This window comes from Thamnophis elegans, chromosome 1 (assembly GCF_009769535.1).
Source record: "Thamnophis elegans isolate rThaEle1 chromosome 1, rThaEle1.pri, whole genome shotgun sequence".
Classification (NCBI taxonomy): domain Eukaryota; kingdom Metazoa; phylum Chordata; class Lepidosauria; order Squamata; family Colubridae; genus Thamnophis; species Thamnophis elegans.
The window spans coordinates 55016457-55042380 of record NC_045541.1 but is presented as its reverse complement, the minus strand read 5'-3'; the positions used below and the strand labels follow the sequence as shown (position 1 = coordinate 55042380).

General features: G+C 39.6%; 1 protein-coding gene across 1 annotated transcript; it reads left to right on the top strand.

Moving 5' to 3' along the window:
* The first annotated feature begins 10923 nt into the window (after positions 1-10923).
* TSN (translin) lies at positions 10924-17658 on the top strand. The gene is given in 7 exon segments (XM_032229822.1): positions 10924-11464; positions 14061-14154; positions 14984-15028; positions 15031-15079; positions 15511-15626; positions 15729-15808; positions 16301-17658. Coding segments are annotated over 7 exon segments (729 nt in total). The 5' UTR covers positions 10924-11356; the 3' UTR covers positions 16538-17658.
* Positions 17659-25924: the final 8266 nt, after the last annotated feature.

The following is a 25924-nucleotide window of genomic DNA, read 5'->3' as shown; positions in this document are numbered from 1 at the left end:
ACAGGTACGTAGCCAGGAATTCGGAGGCAGCTGATTTTTTGCTGCCACCACCAGCAGGCTCCTCCCAGGAAGCGCAAATGCCAGCATTTTGTAAGGTTCAAAACACTGGGATTTACTTGCATTTTCCTCTCATTTAAATTAAGGACTATTAGAATGTTTGAACTGAGTCCCAGCACAGAAGAGTGGTTTGGTTGAGTAGAAAGAGAAGTTTTGCTGAGCTCATCAAAGCAGTTTGATGAATGAAGAACATGTAAGATTGGACTTCATTGCCTTATGAGATGGCAATTGTATTAACTTCCTTTAAAATTAAATAATGGGGCCTGGTTGTTTGGAGAAGAGGGACTTTAGATTTACTTCTTCTAAATCCTGCCTTGATATTGCTCTAACTTCAGATAGTGAGCATGACTTCCTTTGTATGCAAAATTAATTCAACACTGATAATAGTTCCAGACTGCACCTGAAGGCAGCAGGCTAGCTGAGAAGGTAGAAATCAAAAGGGAGAGCGTATACATACCTCTACTTGCCAATACCTCCTCACTGCTTCCTGATGAAATCTCATCCATCTCTCTTTATCTAATGCTGGTCTGGAACTTTTCACACAAATAGCTTGTAGTTAGAGATGTTTCATTCTCTCTATGGACAGTATTTGCCTAAATTATTTTCATACTTTTTCTCATTTTAAGTGGCATCTACTTTGACTTCCCAAAATTGTAGCTAAAACTGAAATTGTTCTTTCTTCCTCTTTCTTTCTCTTTGCATCCCTATGGGAATTTTCATACAGAAACCAGTTTCACATACCTGTTCTCAAACTCACAGTCATTTTGCTCATGTTCTTGCTCACTCTCCCTGAGGCAAACAGAGCTCCTGTCAGCTGACCAGTGGAAGAGCACAAAAACCAGCAGCCAGTTAGCATTCTATCATCACTTCCTCTTCCTCCTTGCAAGAGGAGGAAAGCTGATCCCAATGAGTAGTAACTGTAAAACCCTTCAGTATGAAGCATCTCATGTCATCATGATACCTTTTTATTATAGCAATTTCTAGTTGCCAAGTGCAAGCAACTGATTATTGCATTAGGCAACACAGGAGTGGATTTCAGTTTACATTAATGACTAGGACTGGATCCTACAACAGATAGCAGTTGTAGAACTATAAATTCATTTCAATTCCCAAGGCTGGGGAGTTTTTCCTTTTTTTTCAAATTCTTGAGAAGAAAGTGAGGGACTTAAAACCTTCGGGGATTAAATAACTACAGCTTCTTTCACTCAGCTGGATACACATTGTCCTTAAAACAAGAACAGGACCAAAGAAAGTTTTCTCTTTTCCTCCCTCAGCTAGGATATTTAGGTTTACTGGTGAGAAAATGTTGCTGTATCTCAACTGCTCTGGAGAAATATTTAGGAAAGCTGTTTTTTACACTGCCATGTAAGAAGATGCAAAGTTTTCCCTTCTGAGCTTACAGCTAGTGCAGCTGTGTAGAAGTTATCTTCTCCAAAAATTAAAAGATTATACAGCTTCATCTGTAGAGTCCTTGGTGTATAATTTGTTCCAAATGCAACATTTGGACACAGTTTGGTCCAAGTACACTTTTTCAAGGACTTCATTTTATCCTGAGTTTTTTTAACTGGTATAATACAGGTAGTCCTCGACTTACAACCATTTGTTTAAGTGATGTTCAAAGAAACATCACTAATAAAAGTGACCATTTTTCTCATGACCGTCTCATGACCACCCTCTGTTCACATGATCATAATTCAGACTCTTGGCAGCTGACTTATACTCATGATGGTTGCAGTGTCCGGGATCATGTGATTACCTTTTGCAACCTTCTGACAAGCAAAGTCAATGGAGAAGCCAGAATCACTTAACAGCCATGTTACTAATTTAACAACTGTGGGGATTCATCTAACCCACTATGGCAAGACGATCATAAATAGGACAGAACTGTATTGTGATTGTAAGTCATGGACTATCTTCAGAGCCGAGGGTGGCGCAGTGGTTAAATGCAGCACTGCAGGCTACTTCAGCTGACTGCAGTTCGGCTCTTCAAATCTCACCGGCTCAGGATTGACTCAGCCTCCATCCTTCCGAGGTGGGTAAAATGAGGACCCAGATTGTTTGTTGAGGGCAATATGCTGACTCTGTAAACCGCTTAGAGAGGGCTGAAAGCCCTATGAAGCGGTAAATAAGTCTAACTGCTATTGCTATTGCTTTAATATGGCTGAAAAATATAACCACTGTGAATTATGAGATGTGGCAAAATATGTAGATATAATTAAGCTGTGTCTTTAAATATTTTTGTAGCTAAAAGTACTCACATAATTTATTTGCTTATCAACCCTTTTTCTTCTATGAAGTGTCAGGAAAGCTTCCAGCTTGCTGGAATTGTGCATCTAGCTCATACATATATATCATTATTACAGTCACTTCACCAGAATCCAACAGTGGAAGAAACAAAGTAAAACAGTTTGTGATTAAGTCACTGATATGATCGAAGTTGTCTGCTTTCCCAGACAGTGGAAACAGAACTTCCATTGTTCATAGAAATGGAATCAAACTGGCCTGATAATAACAACTATGCATAAAACAAATCAGAATTGCCTGAGTATTTTGTCAAATAGAGAATAATATTATAATATTCTTGCCTCATAAAAATACAGTCAGGCATGAACTCCTATCTAGCTCACTGGCTTCTTGTTCAAGTTCCATCCTTTTCAGTAGACTTCTCAATATTGCCTCAGACCTGCATCCCATCCCCCAGGTTCAGGAACCACCTACCTATATCAAAAGATCTTATTGACTGTATCATACAAAACAAGTCACAATTGGCTTAGCTTGTTGGATGAACAAGCTGTTTTTTATACTTACAATTAGTGCAGTGCTTCCCAATCTTAGCCATTTTAAAATGGTGTGGTTGGGTTATCCTAAGAGTTGAAATCCACACATCTTGGCTAAGATTGGGAACACTAGTTTAGTGGATTGCATAAATGTAGAATCTAGACAAGTACAGTTCATTCAACAATGTGATTAACAACAATGAACCCAGCTATTATCTCCTGTCAGCAGCTAACTAGATTTAAAAACTCTCCTGGCTTCAGGCAAATCTTTAAATAGTAAGTATAAGCTGTTTTACAAGCTCCATGTATTTATGGGAGTGGAGGAATGGATGGGAAGGAAAGGAATAATGCTTCTGTCACCAATCTGATTCTTCCCTCAAAAAAAAAAGAGCCATTGTCTTGTTGAATCAGAAATAGCTTCAAGTGATTCCTTTAGAAATTACACTGAAGCTCTGCCAATGAATAGGAATGTGAGGAGAGTGTGGCTGAATTTGCACATTATTATCAGTTTTGGGTATTTAACCATAATTAACTAAATAAGACATAATTGAGAGGGTTCATAAACCATACTAAAATCAAGACCAAGCAATCTATTTAGAGCATGACGTAACCTATGAACCCAAATACTGCCTTGGCAAGCTCATTATAGTGATTTCCCTGTTTATTTGTGGTGTATCCATCATATGGTGTTCTGTGGCCTTCAACATGCTTACTTACCTGAACTCTTGGGCCCAAATAGATTTTCCATCATAGTTTTTCAAAAATGTCACAGTTTTAATAGTTTGAAAGTTCCTTATATCATACCTAGGATTACCAAGTGTTGTTGGTTTTTTGCCTAATAAAATTGGTGAAATTTTAGCCCTACATTGCTAAGCCAAGAAAATATTACATATGGGATGTCTGCCTATCAGGTATTCTTACAAGTTCATAATACGCTAATAAAGTTGGAAGACCCAAACGGTGGTAATAATGGCGGGGGGAGTCATTATCTATTCAATTTCTGTGTGTCACGTACTGTATCTGTTAAGAACACTAAAGCCTTCATAAGATTTGTGACCTTATTCTAAATGTATTTCTTCATCATTCTCCCAGTCTTAACAACTGTGCTACTTATACCTATTCTAAAAATGTTTTTTGGGGGAAAGCAGTGACTCCTATGAAATCTTATGAATGTATTTTTTTGCCAGTTAGGACTTTGTACATCTTTAGTTCAATGAGCAGAATCATCAACATGCACTCTCCCTATCAGAAGCGGAAGAACAAATCATGACACTACATCCCATCCATTTGCTATGGAAACTATGTTTGGTTAAGTATCAAGTGTCTGGCTTTTACTCATGCACTTAGCCGGCAAGATCTATGTATTTATAACCTCGGCAGCCCTAAAGACTAAAACAGCAAAACAATTTCTTTTCAAGCCTTGAAGTTTATTTCAAAATCTGGCTTGAGCAATGATTATTGTTGGTTTTACAATGGACAGAAGAATGCAGTTTTTCCAGACAAATATGTGGCCAATAAGATTAATATTCTACATTAGATACAACAGAACAAAGAATGATTAAGCAAAGCAAGAAAACCAATGTCAATGCTTAAGCAATCCAGTTCTGTATCAGCGTCTTGGCATTGTGAAAAAAATGAGATGACTTGAAAATAGATCACGGTTTGGGAGCCATATATATATATGGGTGTGTGTGCGTGCGTGTGTGTGTGTGTGTGTGTGTGTGTGTGTGTGTGTGTATTAGATTTTTTACAACCCCCGGTATGCCCAATATGGGAGGAAGATTACTACTTCCATTCTCTGTCCTTCGACTCGTCACAAGAGACCATCCAGGCAGAAACCCAATATTTTTACTGTTGCCTTTTTGTTACATTTTGTTATATTTGTGCTGATAAATAAATAAAGGGACTCATCACAAGAAAAAATAAGGGTATGGCTAGCTGATGAGAGCTAAATAGCTTGAAATAGATCTATACTAGTCTCCCTTTATTTATTTATCAGCACAAATACAACAAAATGTAACAAAAAGGGCAACAGTAAAAATATTGGGTTTCTGCCTGGATGGTCTCTTGTGACGAGTCGAAGGACAGAGAATGGAAGTAGTAATCTTCCTCCCATATTTGGGCATACCGGGGGTTGTAAAAAATCTAATAGATACCTTTCACCCTGGCTTCGCTGATAATGGATAAGAGCCTGTGGCCTAATGGCTAAGATCTCTGCCTAGTATGTAATATAGCCCAGGTTCAAATCCCAGTAAGGGTATGGCTAGCTGATGAGAGCTAAATAGCTTGAAATAGATCTATACTAGTCTCCCTTTATTTATTTATCAGCACAAATACAACATACATATACATACATACATACATACATACATACATACATACATACATATATATATATATATATATATATATATATATATATATATATATGCCAGGGCGCAGGCCAGGGATGGCACTGGTGCTAGCTCCGCATGGTGAGCGATGAGGATGGCCGAGGGACAGTTGAGGGATAGATGATAGCCCCCGCTGAACCTCCTGTCCACCGAGTGGCTGCCTGACAAGACGGGGCTGAGACGGAGGCGAGGGCCTAAAAGGGCGCGAAACTCCTTCGCCCAAAATGGCCACCACAACAGCGTGGAGGGAAGAGAGAGCGAGCGATGGGACGCGTGCGGCTGACACCGCCGGCCCCGCTCGCCTCTGCGGCAGGCTACCCCAAACTATGGCCAGAAACGAAAGAACTACAGGAGAAACAATAAATATGACCAGCACAGCTCTCTGCGTTCCTTAGAGCCAGGCCGCCGATCGCCGTGCCTGTAAAAGGCCAGGGCAGGTTTTCGAAGCTGGCTGCAAAGGCGCGGCCTGGAGAGCGCCCCCCTCCCTCACCCGTCTGCCTCCCAGCCTCCGGAGGGCTTAAAGCAGCAATCCAGGCTGCTCAGGGACGAAAGAGGAAAGAGGAAAAAAGGCAAAGTAGTCTTAAAGGGAAAAGACAGGTTGGAGAGTCCAAGCCAAGGAAAAGAAAGCCAAAAGCTGGAGCTTACAGAAAAACAATCCGATCGGGCTGGACTGAGAATTTTTTCTGGAGGACCGTGACCATGCAAGGAGGCGTGGCCAGAGAAAAGACTTCTCAGTCCAGGGCAAGCAGACTGTAATAACCTCTACTTGGACTCTCCAAGCGGTGCACAGGAGAACAATCTGGTACCACAACACTCTTTTCTGTTGGAAACCCGAATTCTCATTTTACTTCACCCTGACTTCATCCTATCTCAGTGCTTGGGGGAAGAATATTCTCCAGAAGGATAAAAGATGAGGGCCTGAACACACATAATATAAAACCACATTTAAAACAATAAAAACTAACAAAAATAATCAAATAAATTAATATAGTACATTATAACAAAATCACCCCCCTACTTCCCCTGGTGACAGCAGATCAAATGAGCCATTTAATGGGCTCCATCCCACTCTGGGTTGCCCAGGCCTGCTGGCAGAACCAGAACCACAACCTTCTGGAAGAGTATTAGAGTAGGGGCCATTCTAATCTCTGGAGAAATGATGTACAAAGAGAGGGAGCCGCCACGGAGACCTTTCTTCTGGGTCCCACCAGGTGTATCTCCCTCGGGGATGGTACCTGCAACATTCCCTGCCTCCCCGCTCTGATGGGTCAGGTAGATGTGACCGGCAAGAGATGATCCCTCAAAAAACCTGGTCCCAAGCCATGAAAGGTTTTAAAGGTGACAACCAGCACCTTGAATTGCACCCAGAAGCAAATTGGCAGCCAATGCAGCTCCCACAGGAGAGGTGATATATGTACACAATGGCGTCTGCACACAACCCATGCGAGCTGCTGCATTTTGCATCAACTGGAGCTTCCGGATGCTCTTCAAGGACAGCCCCATGAAGAGCTTGTTTCATGTATTGCCCCAAAAATCCAAATGAGTATCACCCTGTTGGACTTTTGCAGAACTTTGAAAGCTTGGATGTTCCACAGGGAACTGGACCAAGAGGTTAAGTAAGCCCCACTGTCAAATTGCATTGAATTGAAGGACAAGTGTTTTTTGATCCCAGGCATGTTATTTTTTTTACATATTGTTTTTATGAATTTTATTGAATTATTTTAGCTCTGTATGCTGCCCAGTCACCTTTATGAGATGTGTGGCTATTCAAAGGCTGGATTCAGAAATGATGTTTTAGAACTGACAGGCTCCATTATACCCAAAGGGATCTAGAAGGAGTGAGAAAAGAACAGGTAGGTGGTGAATAATTTTCACCACTTTTCCCTTTAGCCCCTTAGAATAGGACCCCAGAGGCACAACACTGTGAAACAGCATGATAGACGAAGTCTTTGGTTTGCAAAAGGAAAGAGCAATAGACATAAAAAATATGTTCTTTTTTTTCTCTCCAGTAAGCATCTTGTGAGTGCAGTTCAACTTCACATTAAGCCATTATCTGAAACTTGGCAAAATCCCAACACATAGAGGTCATTATCATTGTTCATCATAAAGGACCACTCGTATTCTTACTCTTAAAATCTACACTGCAATTATAAACTACATTTCACATCATAGAATGTGTTATTATACTGAGAAAAGGCAAAGATTTGATGGTAAAGATTGCTTGTGCAAAATGTGCTGCAAATGAAAAAATAACTCTATACTGGTATAAAATAAATGAATATTGGTGGAAAATGAAGTCTTACTTAAGCAAATGAAATTTGCTGCCCCTGGTGTATCATCGTGTTAAAGAATGGGGACTAGTTTTCCCTCCTACAAATCTTCATACTTTGTTTGGATTAGTACATTTTATAACTATGTACATAGAAAAAATATTTGACATACAGGCCACTGAATTCTGTTAAAAGTTAACCAGAGAATATATTGACACAAATACACACACACACACACACACTCAGACTAATTTATATTTTGCACCTTCAGGTTTTTTTTCCACATATCCCGTCCCCTATTTATAAATTTTTCAATCATAATCCTTTTACTCATTACTTTCTCAGACATATTGATGTGATTGCTTTTAAAAGGGGCTTTAACAGGAGTCCTGCAGATGGTAAAAAGTACTGAAAATTATTTAATGGTACAAATGATCATCTACAAGCGAATGTATAGATGAAAGGATTTCTCATCTCTGATTATGCAAATGTATTTGGCATTCTGTGTTTGTGAGATGAAATAAAATCTGATAAGTACAGTGTAGCAGCTGTAAGTCAGATAAAAAGATTAGGTAACATTGCCCCATCTAAGCTAAATGCTGTAAGGATCACAACAGGTATCAAAACAAAATTCACATGCAAGTGAATCTAATAACTTACAGATAATGCTAAACATTACAGATTCCCTAGTGCTACTCATTACAAAACTGTAATAGTTGGTTGTGAAGTAAGAATTCCTAATGTTCAACTGGATAGGTGGGATGAATTTTCCTGTTGGCCACGTACACTGGGAAGTTTGAACTGTGCCCTGTATCAAAAGATAGGGATATTTACCATTAAGAGACTCCTAAAAATAAACAATAATGAATTGCCAAGAGGGATAATGGTGGGCAAATAATAATGCAATTGTCAATGATCAAGAGAAATCTTGGAGTCATGCTTGATAAAAATGTCTATCATTAAAAAGATAGTGAAAGTAAAACTGCCCATGTTCACTTATATAAATCTGTGGTGTGAGAACATTTGGAATACTATCTATTTCTGATCTCCACACTTCAGTAATTATTGTAGAACAGGAAAAGAGCAAACAAAGAACAATTCCTATAGAAGAAAAAAAATTATAGGTAGAAAGAAGGCAGGTAAGAAGGGATGCAATAGAGATATGTTAAGGAATTTTACATATAAGCAAAAACAAAGATTGATAATGATAGTTTTGAACTTCAACTCTAATCAGCTCTAGTCCAAAGTCAATGGATTATGAAAATTGCAAATCAAACTCTCAAAGATTAGTCTATATTCTTCTCAACCTATATTTATTCTTAAATCATCACCAAGAATCAGAACTTGGGAAAAGACTCTCCTAAGTGACTAATTTTTAATGGATAATATTACTAAAATCAACTCAAAACCAGAGGTGGGCTGCTTCCGGTTAGCACCGGTTCAGGCAAACCAGTAGTTAAGATTCCATGCAGTTAGCAACCAGCAAATCCTACCACTGGCTAGCCCCACCCTCGCTCATTTTTCGGACTGTTTTCAGGCAGTGTTTCAGGCCATTTTCAGGCCAAAAAACAGCTCGGAAATGGCCCAGAAATGGCCCCAAAACCAACCAAAAAGGGCCAAAAATGGCCAAAAAGTGGGCAGGGGCATGGCTAGCTAGTGGTGCGATTTACCGGCTGAATCCTACCTCTGCCTTTGAGGCGAGTGGCTGGGAGGCAGGCTGGGTGTGATGAGTGATGTCACCCACCTAGTCACATGACCAACCAGCCATGCCTACCCAGCCAGAGAATGGTTGTTAAGTTATTTAAGTTCCACCACTCCTCAAGACCCCCTTAATTCTCAGCTGTGTTACCAAATACAGATAGTCCTTGATTTATAGCACTTCATTTAGTGACTGTTCAGTTACAACAGCACTGAAAAATGACATGATCATTTTTCACAGTTATGACTAGTGCAACCAGTGTCATGTGATCAAAATTTGGATGTTTGGCAACTGACTCATATTTATGATAGTTGCAGTGTCACATGATCACCTTTTGTAAACCTTCTGTCAACAAAGTCAACAGGGAAGCCAGATTCACTTAACAACCATGTTATTAATTTAACTACAGTGATTCACTTAACAACAGTGGCAAGAAAAGTCGTAAAATGGAGCAAAACTCACTTAACAAATATCTCAACTTAGCAACAGAAATTTTCAGCTCAGCTGTGGTCATAAGTCGAGGACACACAGCTTATTCCAAATAGGGAGGGGAAAGCACAGAACCTGGGAATAATACAGTAAGGCTTCCTCATCCTGGAGGTTCACCCAAAGTGAATGCAAAGTTCAATGGGGGGTGATGGGTTTCCTGGTAGCTCTACTGCCATTCCCTTTTCAACAACCATAACTGAAGCTGAAAAACAAAATCCGATGACCGCGAGACAGCAGCTAAGGGAGTCTGCAGTGGCAGTTTTTTGCTACTCCGACATGGTGACCCACTCGCCACTCCGGCTGCTATGGACTGGAGGGAGCCGGAGTTGAAATCCACCATATCATCGTATATCATTGTACTGCAAACCAGGGGATACAAAACCTTTGCCAGACCAATTCTCGAATACAGCTCATCTGCCTGGAATCCACACTGTATAATGGGCATTAATACAATTGAGTGGGTCCAAAAGTATTTCACGAGAAAAGTACTCCACTCCTCTGCTCACAATATGCCACCAGGCTTGAAATGTTGGACCTGGGCAACCTAGAACTACGGCGACTAAGGTCTGACCAAAGCGTAGTACATAAAACTATCTGTTACAATATCCTATCTGTAAATGACTACTTCGGCTTCAACCACAATAATACACGAGCAAACAACAGATACAAACTTAAAGTAAACCGCTCCAAACTCGACTGCAGAAAACACGACTTCAGCAACAGAGTGGTCAATACCTGGAAACTCTGTGATTTCATCCCCAAACCCCCACAACTTTCACCTTAGACGGTCTCCTGTCGACCTCACCCCATTCCTAAGAGGTCTGTAAGGGGCGTGCATAAGCGCACCAATGTGCCTACCATCCCTGTCCCAATGTCCCATCTATTAGTACTCATTTCTTATGTATATACTTATACCTGCCTATACTTATATGTTTATATGTTACATTTATATTTCTACTTGTTTTCTCATACATGCTTGACAAATAAAATAAAATAAAATAAAATAAATAAAATAAAATATCGTCCGCCCCGCTTTTGCGCATTCCTCACAACTGACGCGATCAGCCCAGGCCGACCTAGAAGCGAGGACGCTCAGTCCGCCAGTCGAAGAAGCCAATGGCCATCCCGGGTTTCGTTTCCATGCCAACCACGCGCGGGAGCGTCTCAGCCTTATTCTCTCTCCTCCCCACGCCCCTCGCCCCCAGCACAGGAGAGCAAATCGCGCCGAAACCGAGAAAGGTCCCCACGCTGGGTCGAGCGCACAGGAAATAACGCTACAAAGCTCGACGAGACCCTTTTCTCAGCCGTATTAATTTCCCGGGCCTGCAGCTCTGGGATCTTTTCTCTCTGGCTGGAGCCAAAACTAAGGCGTGGAAGCGAGCGACGATGTTCGGGCTGGGATTTGCTGTCTCGGAGGGCTGTCTTGCGCGTTCCTGGACAGCGCGGAAGACTTCTGCCTAGGGGAGGACGGCAGCAAAGCAACCAAACAGTGAGAAAAGCGAGCCAGCCTTTTCTGGTTTACGGTAGCGGCAGCAATAACCTGCTCCTTCACGCCTCAGTCTTTTAGGGAGGCAGCCAGGCGGACAGCCTTATACGACGGCGGCCAAGAAGGACCATTTTCTGCGCTGAACGTGACAGAGAGCGCGTGGCCAGCCCGTCGGTTTTTTGCGCATGGTCCCAGGAGGCGCGAATCTTTGTCCCGGTGCTCGAGCCATGTCCGTCAGCGAGATGTTTATCTCCTTACAGGGGGTGCTCACCGCCGACCAGGATATCCGAGAGGTAAGAGCAGGGGGGAGAGGGAGGCCTGGGGCTCCCCATCCAAGGCACTGGAACTGTAACTCCCAGGATTCCCGGCCGTGGTTGGGAATTTTGGGGATTGTAGTCCTTACCAGTCCGGAGAAGGGGCGTAAGATGGGTGAAATACTGGTTGAAAGGAAAAAAGGAGAACGGGCTTTTGTTGCCCTTCCTGCACGCACACACGCACCTACCAACCCCATATCTACCTATGTTGCATGGATTTGCTCCGTAGTGAATAATCATGGTCTAAACCAGTATATCCTAAACTGTGGCCCGGGGGCCTTTTGGGGGTTCCTCAAGTGCATCTCGGGAATCTACAAAATCAAAACGATTTGCCAGATATTGAAGTTAATTTGCAAACATTTAAAATGTTTTCATTCTAAAACAAACAAAAATACGATTTTTTTCATGAAAATATTTGTTTAGGTGTAATGTTGTTTTTTACATGATGCAATGAACAAATATTCTGCAAATGCATCCATTTTAAGTTTTAATATAGTAAATATTGATAGGGTCTTCCATAATTTTTAGAAGTCGGAAGGGGCCTTGAGAAAAAAAATAGTTGTAAGAAACACTAAAATAAATCTGCATTTATATTGCAGTCTTGACTTATAATCATAGTGTATATTACATTACCATAATTGAACCCAGTTGTAAGTTTGTAGATTGTACATTGAGGCATCATGTGATTAGGCCTGCTTTTATGACATATTTGCAGCAATCCTTAAGTGAATCTATTTCCCAAATAGGAAATAGATTTTCTGGCTTTTTTTGCCAGAAACCAGCCAAAAATAAAATAAAATCAGTCACATGACCTCAGGATACTGCAAATAACCAGAAAGGTGAGCTGGTTGACAAATATCCAAAATACAATCACATGACCTGGGAAGCTGTCATAACTTTAAAAATGGATTATAAGTAGCTCTGGGGATGTCCCTTGTAATTTTGAAGGGTCTTTTATTACCTGTCATGAATCAAAGACTACTTGTCAAAGGAAGGGAAAGCAGAGAAGAAGCAGATGTTTTAATTATGTTTTGATGAAGAGGAAAATCTGGTGTATTCTACACCTCTCATTCAGCATAACAGTTAACAATAAGGGTCTTGTTTGCCTTGGGTTGCCTTCTCATTTTAGGGTTTTTTTCCCTTCAAAGAAAGTGATGATGTAACTGATATAACTCATCTTCAGGGCAATCTACTTGCAAATTTTAATCAATCTTTTGCAGATAATGAATTATAAATGTTTCTGATCCCTTTGCAGGGTTCCCAGTTTCATTAGCTCAGTTATTCTAAAAGCATTATGGCTTTTTCCTGTCAGCTCCATATAATAATATTTGTATTTGTATTATAATACAAATGCTGTTAAGAGATTCCAAATTACTCTAGCTTGTGGATAAACAGGAAAATATACCTAATATGTTGAAGCTAAACTGTACAGAACAACATCTGACTCAAGTAACTGCAGCCCCTATTTCTTTAATAACATGTTACACCCACTTGGAATTTTTAAGTGGTCTTTGATCACAAGTGAGTGTACCACATTTCTGTAGTCCAATAGTATTCATTAGGCAAAATTTTACAAAAAGTAGTGGGGAAGAAGCAAGAAAGTTAAAACACAGTTTGAAGACTTTTTTCCATAGACATTTTTTACGAAAAGTGTTTTCTCTCGGTGGAAATCATAAAGCCCATGAACCCCAACCTTATGTTTTCTAGTAGACAATGTACATAGGCATCTTAAACTTAGCAAATAGCAAAAATAAAGAACCTCAACAATGAAGATAGAAAGTAGTATTGCAGTGTTGGTTGATGCAATAGATACAAAGATAGATTTTATCATATTACAGATAGTCCTCAGTTACCAACTGCTTCATTTAGCAACTGTTTGAAGTTACATCTATAAAAATAGCTTTGCAACTAATCCACACACTTATAACTGTCACAGCATCCTGCAATCACATAATTGCCATACAGGCATTTTGCAACCAACATGCATTTAGGACCATCACAGCGTCACATGAGCGCCATTCGTGATCCACAGTAATGTGATATTTTGCTTAACAACCAAATGGGGATTGGATTGTAATCCCATTGCAGTTATGTAATTTTTTGCTTAGTGGTTGCAGCGCTTAGGATGGAGTTGCTGGTCACTAAGCAAGGACTACCTGTACCAGTATTGAAGGCAAGTGGATCCTCAAAATGTATTAGGCCTCTAAAAGTAAATCCTTTTCCTGTTGGAATAAGAAAATCAAATCATGTTAATAGATTTTGAAGGCACCCAGAATTGGATGGGGGGGGGTGGTGGTGTAGATGTCTAAATTCCCATATGCAGATGGATACAGCTGAGGTCTTTTATAACATGATTAGAAGTATAAGCCAAAATGTAACTTATTATGTATGTACTCATCTGGAAATCTCAAGTCCAAGAATTTGTGTTGCATCTTCAAAGTGATTGGATTGCTTATGGTAAACCAGGTTTGGCCGTAATATTAGGGAAAAAAGTCAAAATGACATTAGTCTTGTTTGAAAATGTTTTTGTTTTTAACAATCTTGCTCAGAGATTATTTTTTTTAATCAAATACAGGAAATTAGGAAAGTTGTTCAGGGTCTGGAGCAAACTGCCCGGGAAATTTTGACTGTGCTTCAAGGAGTCCACCAGGGTTCTGGATTTCAAGACAGTAAGTCCAGCTTTGTTTGTTGTATTCAGTATATCACACTGTTGGGAAACAATTTAAAATGTATCGATCCTACAAAAGCAGTTGCTACCAGGTAAGGTGGGGAATATATTTTCTTAGTCAGAATGATATATGCATTTGTTTGTCAGAAATATGAGGATCTATCTAAAGTAATACAGCTTAGGTATTTAGCCAGTCAATAATTACTTTTTTTTAGCAGAGAGTTGAATATCTGATATATCATTTTTTAATGGTGTGGTAGCAAAATGTTTCTTAAGCCTTGAAAATTTAGGACAAGAATGAGCAGGCTGCATTTGGTTCCCAATCCTTTTCTTGTAGTGTCCTGAATTGTGCAGCTGAATTTCAATGGCCAATCCCCAAGAAAGAAAAGTATGATTTTTTTCCTGATCATTTTTGGCAAAAAAAATATTTTCAAGGTGTGTTAAAGTTCTTTAGAATGAATATACCAATGTGCATATGAACAAAGGGAATACATCTTAAAAGCGCCTTCTTCAGAAATCCTACTCGGCCACTTTGGTGTGTCAGCATGTGCCTGCTGTGGTCCTTAGCCACTAAAAAGAGACAGAAAGAGGAAAAAAAATAGGCTGCCTGTTGCAGAAGGTTTATTTTCCCAGCTTAAGACATAAAAGGGCTAGATCAAAATTATAGTCATCACAAATTTGTTTTGTTTATTTGGGAATGACTACTTTAATCTGAATCAATTTCTTTTAATTCTGAATTTGTTTTCTTTTTTCACAGCTCATACATTTATGCTTGAAGCCATAACAATTTCAGTACCTTTTTTTAACTTGCTATTTTCTTTTAATTTCAGTACCAAAGAAATGTCAGAAGGCTCGAGAACACTTTAATACTGTTAAATACATCTGGCTTCTCTGAAAACAAAGTTTCCTGCAGATCAATATTACAGGTTAGTGAATTCCTCCCTTCCCTCAGTACACATTTGACACAATAGATTTCAAAAGGAAAAAAAATGATTTGGTAAAAGATAGAATTATTGTTAGAGGGAGCTAATTCTAAACAATTATTTGCTGTATTAATCCTTAGTGGGGTTTTTGTTTGTTTGTTAAATAGTTAATGACTTGTTGTGCAAGTAGTTGTATTTGAGAAATTGTTGGAGGGTTTTTAAATAACTAAAATAATTTGGCATTCTGGAGCCAATCATTATACTATCTAACTTGTTGCATCACAGAGTGTGTTGACCTTCAATAGAAGAGCAAGATACATATTTTCTATTGATGTTTGGTTATACAACCATTGAAACGTTGTAAACATGACCCTGGTTATCATTAAAAATGCTCATAAAATGCTTAGATTTCAATCAGGTGGTTTTCCATACAGATTTCATGAACATTGGAGGTTTGTGCTCCAACGATTGGTGTTCTTAGCAGCATTTGTTGTCTATCTGGAAACAGAAACCTTGGTGACACGGGAAGCTGTTACTGAAATTCTTGGAAGTAAGTTAATAAGAAGGCTTGGAGAAAGTCATGACATGTTTGTTAATTGCTAAATAGTTTGCCTAATTATTTTTGAATTCATGTACGTTCCTTTTCTTTCAGTTGAAGCTGATAGAGAAAAAGGCTTTCATCTGGACATTGAGGATTATCTTTCTGGAGTATTGACTCTTGCAAGTGAGCTGGTATGTAGAATATTATACAGCTAAATTTCTCATCTAATTGAATTGAATAGAAGGAAATGGCAAGTTAATGCATGGATAAAGTTAGTTTGGTTTCTTCTGACTGGGTTATTCTCGTTGGATGAGGCAATCTCAAATGTTCGCTAAAAGGTTCTGGGAAGTGTAAAATCTCTATTTAGAGGACAGCAGGTGAAGATTGTGCACCTAAATGGCAATATTTATTTATTTGTTGGCTGAGTGATTAAAGTTTGTTAGCCTTTCCTATTGTCTGATGGGCAAGATTTTAATTAGTGCAAGTTTTTAAATAAAAGGCTTTTGAGATTGGGGATTCATCTAAGGCTACATCACCCAACATAGGTACTTTCCAAACATCTGGATTTCAAGTTCATGCTTTCTGAAAATAATCAGGTTGTATTTGTATCCTATTAACATACAGGAATTATAATGGAACACCAGTGAGTCGTAACAGGCTTCATTCTGTGTTTTATTTAATAGTCTAGGTTAGCCGTGAACAGTGTGACATCTGGGGACTATTCTCGGCCACTTCGCATCTCTGTTTTCATCAATGAGCTGGATTCAGGATTCCGCCTGCTCAATTTGAAAAATGATTCCCTGAGGAAACGCTACGATGGCCTCAAGTATGACGTCAAGAAAATAGAAGAGGTGGTTTACGACTTGTCAATCAGAGGACTCAGCAAAACAGCAACCGGAGGTGCTGGTGAGGAGAAATAGAAAAGGCCTCACTGAACTGGATTCATGATCACCTCAGTAATGTGGCCAATGAAAGAGAAGCTTTAACTGAGCTCTCTAGCAGTAATGTAGAACAACCACAAGCTGCAAACTGTTTTCCTCCATCTGAATGCTTAGTATACATCTGACTTGAAAACCGTTCTGTAAATCCCCCATTAGTAGACTGTGTTTGCAGTATAAGTTACTGATATAAACTGTATTTGTGAATTATGACCTTTATTGTCTAATTGTTCTGCAGTCCCAAACATGGTAATCCTTTGTTATTGTATCTTAGTATCAGGCTGAGCTGATTCTTTCTGGACCTCTCCATAATTCACATTTAGTACAACGAATGCTCATTTTAAAAGGAGCACTTGTGTAAATATGTTTATCATTAGAATAAAACCAGAATGCTTCATTTCCTATTCTTGTTAGATTGTGAGATTTCAGATGTAATGTAGTCGGTTGAATAAGTAAACACGTTAGGAATTTATTTCTAAATGATCATTATATAGTACAGAGAGTCTGTATTCTGAAATAAGCGGATTCTTAAACTTTGAAAAGAACTGTAAACCATTCATAATACATTTATATGCATATTCTTAGTCTATATATCCAGTTTTTCTTTTTTTAAAAAAGTTGAGAACATGAAAATGTGTTTGTGGTTTAGTGAAGGGCAAAGGGGGGGATATGCAATTACATTACTTAGAATCTGCACTTGAGTCAGATAGTGATCCATTCAATTTAAAATAAAGTTCTAAGTAGATATTTAGCAAATAGTGTAGAGAACAATGTCAGCTAAATCCTAATTACCTGAATACAGGTTGTTTTCATTCAACTCATTTCCAGCAAACATAAGATCACAGCCTTAGAACAGTAAGATGCAGATGTTAAGCAAACTGACTTTTTATGGCCACTTATGGTTTCCTCTCCTATGTTAATATTTGATTGTCATCTTCCCTATCATTCAGGCAAAAACTACATACTGTTTCTGAAATGTATAACGACATGTTTATGTTTGACCATTTTGCATACACAATGTTTTATCTCATTCTTTTTCCATTATTCATGTTTTTTTTGAGAGTTTATTTTCCAAAGAATAAAAATATATACTTTATAATTCGTATAAGCATCCTTGTTTATAATTTTTTTCCTTGTTCTGGTTGCTGTTTTTGAAATGTTCAATGGGAAGCAAATATTTCCTTTATTAAAGTTGTTAAATAAAAATAAAAAGACATTTTTTAAACATGGCTTGTGCTGTGATTTACACTTCAAGATAATGCCAGTAAAAGTCAATGGTTTGATAATTTTTTAATTAGAGTAAAATTGGAATTTGCTAAACTTCCTAAATTTCTAAATCCTAAATTCAGGATTCTGCGTGTTATTAATCACCCCTTCAGTTAGGTTAATAAAATTTGCTAGAAAAGGTGCTCCTTGATTTTTACTATCTAATACAGCTCTCCCCAATTATAACTTCATTAGACTAGCAAGAGGGCTGCCAAATAATAGATGAGAGATAGCTCAGTCCAAGGGGATATCACAGCACAATGTGATACACAATGTTAACATATCTCTCAGAACATGAGATGTCTCTCCAGTGATTAATTTAGTGATTTATTTAAAAGAAATATTCCTATCTTTCCCAGATGGGCTAAAAATACCATGAAAAATTTACTTTTTTAAAATTAACATTTGTGAATTGTTTCTGGATTTGATAAGTAAACTAAATATCTGTTCATAAAGGAATCACTAGAATGTTAAATTCCATGATCAGAGTCACAAATTCAAGTGTCAGGCACTAAAACCATTGCGTCAAACTCATGCCATGATGTCACATGACATATTGTGACCTCTGCTAAATGGGGTGGGCGTGGCCAGCGCATGACACATCCGGGCCATAAGTATGACAGCCCTGCACTAAAAAAAATCCTTCAAATTTATATAATGTTGGACAAAAGAGTTACAGCATACATCGTAAAAGGGCTGTATTAGTCTATGGCAGCTGAGACAAAGTTTGGTAGTACCTTTTCCAACAGGTTTTATTAAACTATAAAACTATAAAAACTTTATTAAAAAAACATTGCAATTACTAATTGATGTATTTGCAATCTGACTCCAATGTAATAGTACGAACACCCTCTTTAAATCCTACATCAGTTTAGCACTCCATGCATCTGATGAGGTGTGTATGGTTTTCATTAGAATTCGTTAATCAGAAAACCCTTATCAAACTCCTGAATTTATTTTGAGAAATTGAAAATAGATGGTTTGTTCTCTTTCACTAGGATCCATTTAAGAGCTTTGAGTAAAAAATGTTTATGCGGTTGGTGTCACAAAGTGACAAACATGATTATTTATTTATATGCAGAGAGAAAACCGAGACGGAGACAGATTAATTCACATACCACACTAAACTTCAATGTGTATGATTTGGGCTTAATACTTTGTATTCAAGAAGCCACTTGATCATGTGAAAATCCAATGCAACTAAATTTCTTCTTGAACTTCTGTAATCGTCCCCAATGCTTATGCACTCCAGTTCTTTGCTTTCAACAAGAACTTGTTACTAAAGACAAAACCTATAAATGTTATCTGTATGTTGCCAACAAACCTGAACTGCAGGCTTGTTTTAATTCTGTAGTTTTAGCCTAGCGCCAACAGAGCATTGTCTGAAAAGAAGCAACTGAAAAGAACGTTAAAAATAAGTTTGAGACATTATAACAATGGCTAAACAGAAATCCCTCAGAGAATGTTCTTACCCTAAGCATAGTTGGGGTTTATGAAGACTGCTATTACTAATAACAGTGCAATGGGTTTCCAGATAGATTAGAAAGATGTGAAAGAAATCTGAAAGGATTATTGCCATAAGATGACTTAACACAAATATATTAATCATCTTACGGCATGAAACTACAGAATTTGAGAATGTTTGGTTTAAATAAAAACGATGTATAAATAGTCCTCTTTTAGCAACTATTTGCAGTTACAACATTGAGGAAAAGAAAACTTTGCAAGCAATCATATCTCTGACCTTTTCAGGTCTGAAAAACAAAGGAAAGCTAAACTAGGATTGTATGCACAGTTGCGTTTTCAGTTAGCCATCACTTTGCTTAACAACCAAGTTGCCAGGCCCAACTATGATTACAAAATGGGGACTTTTTTTTCTTATGCAATTGGCCCAATTCTTTGAGACTGCCCGGACTGGTCTCTACAGTTTTCTTGGCAAGATTTTTCAGAAGTGATTTGCCATTGCTTCCTTCTGAGGGCTGAGACAAAGTGACTGGCCCAAGGTCACCAAACTGATTTTGTGCCTAAGGCTGGACTAGAATTCAAGGTTCTCCCGGGTTTTAACCTGATGTCTTAACCACTATTTATTTATTGTATGCCATATCATATATGGACTAGCAATATATATTAACATTTCATCTAGATTAGTAACACTCAGTAAAATATAAATGTTAAAAAGATATGAGTTCATATACCAAAGTCTATCATCTAATCACTGGAACACAGCATCATTTATATTTTAAAAAATCAGATACTGGACCAATATATTGCAATAGCAATAGCAATTAGACTTATACACCGCTTCATAGGGCTTTCAGCCCTCTCTAAGCGGTTTACAGAGTCAGCATATTGCCCCCAACAATCCAGGTCCTCATTTTACCCACCTCGGAAGGATGGAAGGCTGAGTCAACCTTGAGCCGGTGAGATTTGAACAGCCGAACTGCAGTCAGCTGAAGTAGCCTGCAGTGCTGCACTCTAACCACTGCGCCACCTCTCTTCTTACAGCCGGTCACAATGTGATCTACAATTTAATGTGGAACCCCACAGTCACACTGAGGAGAAGATATAATTTACCATATTCTTCAGAGTATAAGACGCACCTTTCCCCCCTTAAAGTGTGGAAATGTTGGTGCATCTTATACACTGAATGCAGTCATTTTTGGCTTCCCAAAGCCCTGCCTCTGCACCCAATTTTTGCAAAAAACGGGCCATTTTCACAAAACCGGAGGCTTTTTTGCCTTCCCTCAGCCCACAGCAGCCCTCTGCAGGCTTCAGCAGGGCTGGGGCAAGATAAAAACGCCCCAAGGCAAAAACGCCCCTGCTGAAGCCTGCTGGGGGCTGAGAGAAGGCAAAAACTTTTTTTTCTTATTTACTGGTACCTCTTTGAAATCTTGGTCCGTCTTATACACCGGTGCGTCTTATAGTCCGAAAAATACGGTATACAGAGAGTCCTGGCAGAAGGCATGTGAGGTGTGAATCCTATTCAGGATTGTCCATTGCTGACAATGGTTGTTCAAAGCCTGGCACCTTTTTTGTGGGATCATTTATATGTCGTCCTATGAGTGGGTGTTCAACCACCTAGTTGGCTTTCCATTGGGAAGCATTGTTAGAAGTTGTTAGGCAGATCTTGTGCAAGTGCCAGTGGCGGCTTCCTCGATTTGAGTCTTCCTGCTGATAAATGAGGAAGACCACTATACCAAACTGGTTCTCAAATGAAGTTTATTGGTGGTTAAATGAAACTTTTGTAATCAGCCCTTGATACGCCTTGCAAAGGCCAATACCTCCAATTAAAACAAGCTTATGAATTCTGGATTTAAGAGGATATATGAATTCTGCTATTATGGCTCTACATCAGTGTTTTTCAACCTTTTTTGTGCAAAGGCACACTTTTTTCATGAAAAAAATCACGAGGCACACCACCATTAGAAAATGTTAAAAAAAATTAACTCTGTGCCTATATTGACTATATATAAAGTGTTTTTCCCACGGCACACCTTACACTATGTCACGGCACACTAGTGTGCCACGGCACAGTGGTTGAAAAACACTGCTCTACATAATAGGGTGCAATGAATCTCTCAACAATCCATAGTTACTAATAAAAGAGAATATATGAAGCTCAGGGTTCAACTGTGAAACCTTTGGTTGTTTCCATGCAATCAAACTCAGAGAGCACCGAGGATTCCACAATGCACAATTAAAATTCCCAGCTTAGAATTATGTGTTATCTCAACCATTATTGCCACTTGGAATATTTTATTATATATAACAGGGATGCTTAGATCTGCCCAAGGGGTTGCCATGGAAACAGAGAAGGACCGACCCACAGTGCCTCTGCCAGCAGAAACGGAGCGAGCCCATGGCCCTCCAGAGTTCTGTTTTCACTGGCAGAGGGTTGCAGGAGGCCGTTGCAGATGAAAATGGAGCTCAGGAGCCCGTTTTTGCTGGCAATCCTTGGGCCACCACAGGCACACCCAATGCAAGTGACATCAAGCTGACCATGCCCCCTGGCCCTCCCGAGGTGAAACACAACCCTAATGTGGCCATCAATGAAATTGTGTGTGTGTGTGTGTGTACATACACACACACACACACACATATATGTATATCTTGAGTATTAAGATTGAATTTGCAGAAATACTAAGGGCAGATTGGGGATTCTGTTGGGTGTACTGCCTGCCATGCTGTCCATTAGTCTCCCTCGCTGAACTGACAAGAGTGTAATGCAGTGGGGGGTTTCCAATTTTTTTACAACTTTGTTTGCTCATGTGTGTACTCACGCTTGCAAGAACACCCGTGCGACACTTCTGCGCATGTGCAGCTTCTTTACAAGCACAGAAACGTCCGGGCAGGTGGGTGGAGCCTCCTGCCACTGCTACTACTGGTTGCCTGATACAGGGCGAACTGGGAGCAACCCATCGCTGGTGTAATGGTACGTAGGGATGATCTTGAGAGTCAAGGCAAAGAGATTTAGCCAAGGGAATGGTCAGATAAAAGGTAGCTGAGCCCAAAGCAAGAATGTGGGTGGGGCAAAAAGAATCCCTTCCTAGTTTGGGGGCTCTAAAGAGGATGGGAGGAAGGAGACAGAAGTACTTTCAGACTTGCAAGATTCTTTAATGTAGCTTTACAATAAAGTAGAATTCGCTTATTTGGTTGGGTTTCCTGTCTGGTGCACCTCATAAGGCTGACAATCTTGCAAGTCTCCTTTTCCCAAAGAGAGGAATTTTAGGAATGGCCTTTGATCCCCAGGGAGCCCTGCAATCTGCCAAGCATCCAGCAGCAGGGTTGTTGCAATAGCAGCAGCAGATAGAGGCACAGATGATCAACTTGCAGAATGTCACGACACAATTAATACAACAGCTGGGGCAGAATTTGCCTCAATTCACAGCAGCACAATTTGTGGCTCAGCCAATGTTCCTGTATGCCAAAGGGAGCTTCGTAGAGAAATTCAGAGGGGACCAGCAATAATTCTGGACATTCAGTGTCAATGTATTATGTTTATGGGAGGCAAGCTAGTGGAGTTTTCTACTGAATGCACCAGTGACTTCTGCTAAGTTTGCTGAAGGAAGCAGCAGCTAAGTGGACCATACTGTTCAAACTGTACTTTAATTTTACCAAACATCATCATGTTGCTGCCTAGTTTATTGTTTTTATTTTATATCTTACAGCAGTAGCACTTAACTTCATAGAGCTTTTACAGCCCTTATTGCCCCCAACTATCTGGGTCCTCATTTTACCAACCTTGGAAGGATGGAAGGCTGAGTCAACCTTGAGCCTGGTGAGATTCGAACTGCCAAATTGCAAGTAGCCGGCATTCTAAAATCCAAATCTTATTGGATTTTATTTATATATTTTTATTCAAATTTTATTATCAATGGGCTTTATTGTAAATTGCCTAGATAATTTCAGCTCTCGTACACTTTACAAAATAGAAATAAATAAATTAGGATCTGTTTATTCCTCTTTCCTAGTGACCATGCTTGAAATAGCTGGGAAGAAAGATAAGTACCGCTAGGAAGTGTAGAATGACAGATATTCAACAGCAAGCATTTTAAATCCTGATGCAGAGAAGCATATGGAATCAGTGCAAAATATTTACAATAATTAAGAAAAAGGTATTAAAATGTAATGGCTACCCATTAGTCTCCGAATCCGCTTCAAGGTGCTGGTCGCTACCTATAAAGCCCTACATGGCATCGGACCTGGGTACCTGAGAGACCGCCTCCTGCCGATTACCTCCCTCAGACCGATAAGATCTCACAGGTTAGGTCTCCTCCGGGTCCCTTCTGCCAGCCAATGTCGGCTGGCGACTCCCCGGGGGAGAGTCTTCTCTGTTGCAGCTCCAGCCCTCTGGAATGACCTCCCCGTGGAGATCCGGACCCTTACTACCCTCCTGGCCTTCCGCAAAGCCACCAAATCCTGGCTGCTCCAGCAGGCCGGGAGGCTTGTGAAACACCCAGCCCCACGGAAATTGTGAATGTTGCGTCTTTTTTTTTAAGTGTTGTCTTGTCTATTTATCCCCTTTCCCTTGTCTGTTGTGAGCCGCCCGGAGTCCTCCGGGAGTGGGCGGCATACAAGACAAATAAAATGAAAATGAAATGAATGTATTATTGTTAATCTCTAGAATTTGTTGTGACAGATTGGAAATACATATTTTTATGTAAGTAAGTCACCAACTAGAAGAGGTGACTGAACCTAGTGGTGGGATTCAAATAATTTAACAACCGGTTCTATGCCCTAATGACCAGCTGGGTAGGCATGGCTTGGTGGTCATGTGACTGGATGGTCGTGGCCAACTCAACGTCACTCACGTTGATGGGCGCTTTGTCTTAGCTGTTAAAATGTAATAGTGTTAACTAGAAAAACAATTTCTGAAAGCGAGGACAATAAAGATTAGGCTAGAAACAACACCAGAATGTTTCCTTCCTGCCTTCCTTATAGGATTAGCCCTATAAAGTGGAAAAAAAACAAAATAAGATTTATTCCAACAACTGGTTCTCCAAACTGCTTAGAAAGTTAACAACCGGTTCTCCCGAATAGGTGCGAACTGGCTGAATCCCATCACTGACTGAACATTATTAACAGAAGACAGTTTGGAACAAATTGATATATACAGAATTGGATTTCTACAGTCGTTCTTTAATTCATTTACAAATAAGTCCACTAGTGCTTAAAAAGAGGCTATTGCTTATCCGCAGGATTCTATATATATTCAGGAATAGTTGTGGCTGAATGTCAAATATGTATTTGGCTTCCCTTCCATCTTACATCTTACATGCATTCTGTGCAATGTAAAATTCAATAAACTGGCACCTACTTGGTCTTGAGAGCAAAAGAGGACAAAACTCGTAGATTTTCTTTATAAAATAAAACTCTCCTAGAAGCAAAAACAACTCCTAAAAGTAGTATTTCCTGGGATAGCAAGCTAAAATGTGAAAACAATGACACTGTCTAAACATTCTCTCTTATTGGATTAATACTGCTCTAAAGTTGACCTGCATGTTACCTAACGCTATTATACATACAATGAAATCTCTATTACATGGTCCCAGGATGCCTTTCCGCAGCACAGTCATGCAGGGTCACGTTGCACAATATTAACAATATTAGTTCAATATTTCTTAGAGACCTGCTCCTTAGATCTGAAGCCAACGCTATCCATTTACCGTACAAGAGGATTATTATCCCCAATAGGTCACAAACCTGAAAGGCCTGCCCTCTTCCACTCTGCCCCCATCTCCTCCGTCAGACAACCCTGATTTTGTTGTCGCTGCTGTTGAACCTATTTATTACAAGAAGTGGATCTTAACATTCTACCACATGAAAACCTCATCTAGTTATTTCTTAGGCTGGTGGCCAAGAGCAGAATGCTGCCCTCGCTTCCTGTTATACAGACCCGATCCCCAACAACACATATTTTGTTCAGTGCTTACAGGTAATCCTCTACTTATGATTGCCATGGGGACTGGAATTTCGGTCATAAGTCATGATGGTCTTAGTCCCATGTGACCAGATCCAATTTTACAGACATTTTTATAACAGCTATTAAGTGAATCATGCGGTCGTAAATTTGGACCCATTCTCCCAAATGGGAGGGGTTTGGGGTTTTTTGCCGAAAACTACTAAAAACCACTGCAAATTGTAGTCATGTGATTGCAAGGTGCTGCAACCGGCTGTAAGCCGGTTGCCAAGCACCTAAAATGTGGTCATGTGATCACAGGGGCGCAACAGTTTACAATGGCTGGACTTGTTTTATGGGTCCTAGAGTCCCTTTTCCAAGTCTATTGTAACCCCAAATGATTTCATTAAATCAAGGACTACCTGTATAGGAAATTCAGGCAAGTAAGTTCTTTCTTTCTTGATACCAGCTTTGTAAATGATAGGTTGGTTCTCAATATGACGATAGGCACTGCAGTTTTACTTCCACTGAGCCTTTCTGTTCTTATTCCTCTGGTGTTTTTCAAAGGGAATGCAGGCCCCAGGAAAAAGAGGCTAGAATTCTTACATTGAGTTGATGGTAGACCTAAAGAGAGAGTCGGGGTTTCCCAAAGTGTGCTTCTATGTGAACAGAACTACTCAAGCTGGAAAAGAGGATTCGATCGG